Source organism: Orbicella faveolata, unplaced genomic scaffold, assembly GCF_042242905.1.
Source record: "Orbicella faveolata isolate gen_17 unplaced genomic scaffold, um_ofav_v1 contig_35, whole genome shotgun sequence".
Classification (NCBI taxonomy): domain Eukaryota; kingdom Metazoa; phylum Cnidaria; class Anthozoa; order Scleractinia; family Merulinidae; genus Orbicella; species Orbicella faveolata.
The window spans coordinates 16,962,819-16,969,872 of NW_028301564.1; the positions used below are offsets into that span (position 1 = coordinate 16,962,819).

Here is a 7,054-nt window from a genome sequence, read left to right on the forward strand (position 1 = left end):
CATGCATAGTCAATGAGCATAAAACAAAAGATGTGTAGGGTCAATCTTAGCCTGTTTGCTTCTTTGATGTTTACCGGGCTTCTTAACCATTTCCCCGGGAGGTTCTCCCTTATATGGGCTATATAGGTATGTACAGCCCTAAAGGGTGGGATTTTTCAGCCGTTTTGGTCATGATAGGGTATCGATTTTACCATTTTGGTCTTAAATAAGGAATGGTTTTAGCACTCTAGTCTTCTACTGTCAGCCGCAACGGTCATAACTAGGGTGTCAAATTTTTTGGCCAGGTCATAAATAGGGTAGCAAAAATCGCAGATTTTGGTCATAAATAGGGTAAGGAGAAGTGGTTTTGGGAAGTGGGCCGCACACCCCCACCCAACTTTTCTGGGAGTACCCCCGGAACCATTTCCCCTATTAACTATGCCTAAACCAACAATTATTCGCCCGCCTGGTTGAACACTCACAGTTGCTTCGCTGTTTGATTACCGCGGCCTTCATGCACAATGAACCACTTTATTAGCTAGCACGCTATCCTGCTAGCCATCCAGTACAAGGAGGGAGTACAGTCCGCTTTACTGTAACACGAGTGCAAAGTTGTAATACGAGTCAGTTACCACGAAGATTTCCATACTAAGTAATAACTGAGAGCGAGGTATTTCATGATGACTAATCCTATGTTCCTATTGAACACTAAGCTCCAACCAGTACCTACCGTACTACTGATATATATATATATATATATATATATATATATATATATATATATATATATATATATATATGCCTCGTATTTTTATCGTCAGAAGTCAGTCGGTTATCTCTATGTGTGTCTTTCGTGATCGTACACTAGGCATGCATTATACAGACTATAAATGCGTCACTACCGAGCCTTCCGAAGAAAGGTAAAAATACGAAACTGACCCATTAGTATCAAAATAAACCAAGAGGTATGTGGGACAACCAACTGACATGGTTTTGAGGCGGGGGGGGGGTGGGCATGCTTGCTAAGCACAGAGCTACGGTCTCTTTGACGGCTACCAAGATGACTTTTAGGTGATTTGTACGGGCTAATTAGAGAAAATGTTATAACATTAACATTTGTGTTTATTAATTGAAATCAAGGCGACTTAAATTGACGCAAATGTTCCAAATGAACGAAAATCAGAGACCTCTGAAGATCCTCGGAAATCTTCAAATCCTGTTCTGGTGATCTTCGAAGCGTTCGTAAGTCTTTGGATGATTTTTAAAATTCTTCGGAAGAGTTAGGGCCAGGTCGCACTAGAGCGAATTCAAATATTTTCAAATTTTTGACGAGGAAAAAATTGGCAAAATTTTCGCAAGTTCCAACTTTCGGCAGTGGTCGCATCAAACCAACATGCTTTAGCCATAAACTTGGCTAACTGACATATTCGTTAGGCACAAACTCATCTAAATGCGTTCTTCGCAAGAGAAAACGAAACGTCTAGGGCGTAAATTATGGAAGAATGGTTTGTTTGCCTCGGCTTTTCTTTTCCGCTCCCTGGCTTCCATTTGCGATCGAAGGAGACTTGTCTCTCTGAAGCCATTTGTTCTCGATATTGCTGCCAGTAACCAGATCGAGGAAACGAGTCAAAAATATTTAAATAATAGCGCCTCTCATTTTCCTCGTTTCCCTCTATGAATAACTGTGAAAAGGGTCAGATAGACCGGATAAAAAAATAATTTTGTCCAGCCATCGTACGCACCAAACTGGACTAGCCGACCAAAATTACTTTGTCGCCATAACTTTATCCAGACATGTTTTAAGAAATATGACAGTTTAATGGTTAGAAAAACAAAATTGTTTTCTTTGCCAAAATTTGGAAGCCTCCAAACTTCGACTTCTTTGAAGATTGGCGAAATTTTGGCAATCCGCAAAAATTTGGAACTGGGGGTCGCACTTATTTTACGTTACTTGTTGACAGATTTATTACTTATACTAAGCCTTGCAACAAAGGCATGGGTCGCACTTGGGCAAAGTTTTCATCTTTGTTGACTAAAAAACCACAGAAAATCTAAAACCGCAACCGGAAAGCAAAAACTCGCGAAAGTAATCGCATCGAAGTTGAGGGACGAATAATAACTTATTTTGTTTTATAATAAAGTTTCCAAAAAAAAATAAAATAATAAAAAAAAAAAGAAAGTTTCCATATAACGCGCGTTCTGAATGGCTGAAGCAGTGTGCTTTATCATAGAACAGAGCACGGGTTGATGACAGTAAGTTGACTTTCAAATTTTTGCTTCGGAATTTTGAAAAATTTGACCCAAATTAATTATCCACTGTGACTCAGACAAGCGCAATGGAAACGAGCTATTTGTCTGCAGTAGATATGGCTCACGGAGACCATTGTTAGCAACAGTAGTGTTAAAACTGTACTAAAATAACAAGTTTTGCTAGATTCCCGCCGACAAAACACGTAGCGAAATAAACAAATTCTCAACCTAAATAGTGCTTCGATAAAAGACATTATATTTGTTACGAAGACAGAAATTATACTTAAGAAGTAAAGCAATGACAGAAAACAACAATTGAACTGTCTTTGTTTATGATGAGAAGCGTTATTTTTGTAAAAGTGCTCAATTGCTCAAACAACACTTACATGCAGTGTAGTAACGCTCGTTTTCCGGTCATCTCAGCGAAGTGAACCGACGAGTGGTCAGGTCAAAGCTTGCTCTGATATTCTCTTCTGTGGTCGGAGTAGAATCAGTGGGAGCAGTGTAGTCTTAAACTTTTACGCTAGTTAGGGCACCCTTGCTGCAAGCGGCTACAAGCCGTAAATAACTGTAGCTCCTTTCAAGAAGTAGGGAAAAACACTCGCTTACGTCTCGTGTTTTCCCCTACACTTGTTTCGTGCTCTACCGCTTCCTGCGTGCTTTACAACAGAACAGAGCACAGCTGAGGCTTCTTTATTTGTTAATTATTAAGCCTGGGAGCCAAGTCCGAAATTGGCCCATTGACGTACGGGTCCGAACAAACAAGTAAAAATCACCCAAGACACGCACATGAATAAATAATTCTGCAGGTGCCCGATAGTCGCTGGTACAAACCGAACGTTGGGTGTCAAGCTACTTTCTCTTCTTTAGAACAGGGTGACTCTCGCTTCGCGATAAATCAGTCCACTTTCTTGCGTTGCTGGCCTCAGCAGCATCTTGTCTTGTAACCCGGGCTCGGTAGTCAGCTACCTCCTACAGTCCACACAAAAGCTAATAGTAATTTTATCCGTTTCATTAACTATGGATAAATAAAACGCTTCTTGGATGTCAAAGAACTGTCAGTATAAGTACACTGTTTTTATGAACTAGCTTCCCCCTCACCTGCCTCAGAATAGCACTTTGTGTTCAACCTTTCAAGCCAGAGCGGTGCGTACATGTAATCTATATTTTTTAGCGGTTGATCCTATTCGCATTTATGGAGATTTTATCTTTCTCAGTTCCCAACCGATCAAAGGGACAAACCGCCATAGAAGTCACCATAACGGCCCTCCTCTTCATCTTTGCTGTGTGGGGCAATCTTCTCCTGTGTTTCGCAATCTACAAGAAACGCAACCTTCGCACCATTCCTAATGCCTTTTTCTTGAACCTCGCAGTGTCCAACTTATTGCTGACGCTGTCACAACTTCCCATTCTCGTCGATACAATAGTCAGAGGAGAGTGGAGTCTTGGAGAAAGGTTCTGCCACTTTTGCGCTTTTCTTGACATCGCTTTGTTTAGCATGAATCTTTTCACGCTAACTGTGATCGGCGTCAATCGCTATTTTAAGATAGTCAAGCCAAACCGCTACGGAAACGTCTTCTTCAGAAAGTCTGTGATCTTCGTGATTGTGTTCATTTGGTGCTTAGCAATCACCCTGTGCAGTGGTCCTTTCTTAGGATGGGGCAAATACCAGTTTATTCCGCTGAAGTCGCTATGCTCCATTTCGGAAAACGCTCAAAGCTCATTTCGTATCATGAGCTCAGTTATTGTTTCCTGTTGCATCTTCATGATAATTGCCTGCCACGTCAAAATCGCCCAAGTAGTTCGTCACCACAGGAGACGAATCGTCACAGAAAGAAAACCTCCTCAGAACGAAGGCCCCTTACAACTTGCACATGAGGGACTTTGCGGAGCTATAAGGGACCCACAGGAGCTGAGAGGGGAGGACGTGCATATCGCTCGTACAGTGTCGGTCATAGTGGTCCTTTTCTGCTTGTGCTGGGTCCCAAATGCGATCCTGGACATTCTTGTGTCACGTGGGGTGCACGTGACTCGCGAAGTGCGCATGTTTGGCGTTTACATGATGTTCCTTGATCTGGTCATCAATCCAACTGTCTATGGCATGAGAAACAGAGAAATACGAAACATGTTGAAGCGATTATTTCATCTGGACTGAAGACATCAAGAATCGGACAACTGTTGAATAAGAGGAACGATGTTGTTATGGTAACCTGTGCTAACCTCAAGTCTAGAGCCACTGAAAGCACATCTTTTAAACGTAATTGAAACTGCTGATTAAGAGACTATCATTTCATCAAAGTAATTAAACAAGTGAAAAGATGAAACATCATATATTTGAACTACGGAGAAAGATATGAAGACATGATTGATCGTCGCAGTTAAAAACACAAACTTTACACAAAATTCAGGCTTGAACGGGATTCGAACCCATGACCTCTGCGATACCGGTGCAGTGCTCTTCCAACTGAGCTATCAAGCCAACTGGGAGCTGGTCACTTTGTGAGTTCGTAATACACCCGTAGATAATGAAGATACAAGTGAATAGATAAAAGATATTATATTTAAACTGCGGAGAAAGATATGAAGACATGATTAATCATCTATCGCAGTGATACACACAATGAATACAACATTAAATTTGTATTTTTGACCACAAGAAGGCTTTGCAAACACGTTTTAGCGAAATTGAAAGACTTTCCCAGGCAATAAATCACCTGTAAATATTTTATAATATGATATAACAGACTATCAGAGAAACCCCATAAGAATGCATGCACATAACATTGTATTTCTAAAACTGTCAGAAGAACTTTAAAAAAAACCAGCACCAGCTGTGTTCCGGCATTCTGATCGAGGGAACAAAGAGAACTATAACATTTTACACATATTTCCCACAAGAAATTAAAAAAAGAAATAAAAAAAATAACAAAGATATTCTCTAACTCAGATGGGAAAGAGAAACTGTTTTTCAGCAATTCTTAATCTTAGAAGATTGTGTTCAACGTTATAACAAATATTTGCATTTGAATAAAATTACAGAAAAAATTGAGAAATATGTTAGAGTGCTTTTAAAAAGGGATACTGACATCACAGTATTTATAACAATTTCTCGACGTTTTTTTTGCATTTATTTTGAGAGCTACGCGGCAAATATCAATTTTGTGGCATTTTGACTAGATTAGACACTGCTAGGATTAGGAAAAAGGCGTCAGGAATGGTTTCATGTTGTTGTACCTTGCGAAACACAGGAGGATATTTCCACAGACAACCAAGGTCAAAAGGATTACAGTAAGGGCAGGTTAGGCCTGTGTTCGGGCGGGTACCGAGGAAGACATATCTTGATGTTGATTAATGGAGTGGACTAGTGGGTATTGTTTGTTGTCTTTTGAACCTAGCTTTTTTGGTCTTTGTTTGACGATTGTTGTGATTGCATCATCCGCAAAACGAAAAAACTGCCAGACATCCAAGGGTAGAGGTACTCCCTCAGTAACAACTCTGCCATATTTGTGAATGATCCAATCAAATTGAAGATGAATCTCACTTCCTTGTGTATTGCATTAAATACTCTATTATTGTTCCGAATTTTAAGCAATTATCTCCATTGCCACCGGGGAACTTATGACTTCTGCAAATCATTATGTTAATATTCAATTAGCAAAATCCATTTCATCTTGCTTTGATCTATGTAATAGATTTCTTTCAACTCGATGTAACTTGATTGTTATATCATTGCTATATCATAACCTTATTATATGTCCACGATAATCATTACTGTTTTAGTTTTAGTTTACAAAAGCTTTTGCGACATTGTTTGCAAATAAAGCTTGTTGTTGTTGTTGTTGTTGTTGTTGTTGTTGTTGTTGTTGTAGTTGTATAACGGACTCCATAGTGACGCTCCACCTGAAAAAGGGTAGGTTTGTCAAGCTAGAAGTGTATACTAGTAAAAGAATAGGGATTTCACGAGATGAAGTGTGAACTGAGAAGGGTACGGAGAACTGCAATTTAGGTTTTTATTCATTCACCCTCAGCTATCCAGACTTCGTGCAAAGTAGCATCAAGTTCTCCTCACAGACGGTGGCTACGCCCGCAAGACGAGTGGCAGTCAAAACCGAGCTGTCCTGCCGTAACGACACGAGAATAGTCTTTTTCTTCGCAGCTAACAAGAACAAAGGTAATGCTAAAGTTGCTTTGGCCTCTCCTAACACTTAACCCAAGAATTCAGGGTTTAATTTGACAAACTTGAGAGTACTATGATTGTCCTACCCGGTGACAATCGACGAGCGACGAGCAAGTTGCCGGGCGCGGGTGACCCATTTTTTGGCGCCAAATTTAAAGCTTGGAGAAGCAAAATGTTTCATATTTTTCGCTTTTTACAGTCTGAGATGCCGCCTTCAGTGAGAAAAGTTGCCCGACCTCAATGCCTTTCCTGTTAACACGCATTTCACGTCAGGACAGTACAATGTATCCTGCCTGCTGAATCCTGATTGGTCAATGATAATTTCCGGCGCACCAGCCGTATACAAGGCTTCCGTTTTCCAAAAAACACGTGCCTTCATGATTTGTTCTGAGATTGTATTCGCTTCGCTTTTCTTGATCCCTTAAAATAAAACTCACGGAATTGAAAGGACATTCAGATAAACTTAGTCGAGCATATCAGCTGCCTACAACAGGAAAGCGAAACGAAGCTGAAATTAGATTATACTATTCGATGTGTAATATGACGTCGTGGAATGGTTTTCACTTCCAAGGAAACGAGAAATAGACCTGGAGGACCTCCAGCGATCGTCAGCAATATTTAAAGTTAAGAGCGTGTTTTGGGCTTCTG

At 40.3% G+C, this 7,054-nt stretch overlaps 1 protein-coding gene across 1 annotated transcript; it reads left to right on the forward strand.

Annotated features, from left to right (window-relative positions):
• The first annotated feature begins 3,334 nt into the window (after positions 1–3,334).
• LOC110042500 (G protein-coupled receptor 161B-like) lies at positions 3,335–6,066 on the forward strand. The gene has a single exon (XM_089274003.1). The coding sequence runs from the start codon at positions 3,425–3,427 to the stop codon at positions 4,382–4,384; it is 960 nt and encodes a 319-aa protein (XP_089130129.1). The 5' UTR covers positions 3,335–3,424; the 3' UTR covers positions 4,385–6,066.
• The last annotated feature ends 988 nt before the right edge of the window (positions 6,067–7,054 follow it).

Excerpts from the sequence above, each read along its gene's own strand:
- LOC110042500 (XM_089274003.1), top strand. The coding sequence starts at position 3,425 with ATGGAGATTTTATCTTTCTCAGTTCCCAACCGATCAAAGGGACAAACC.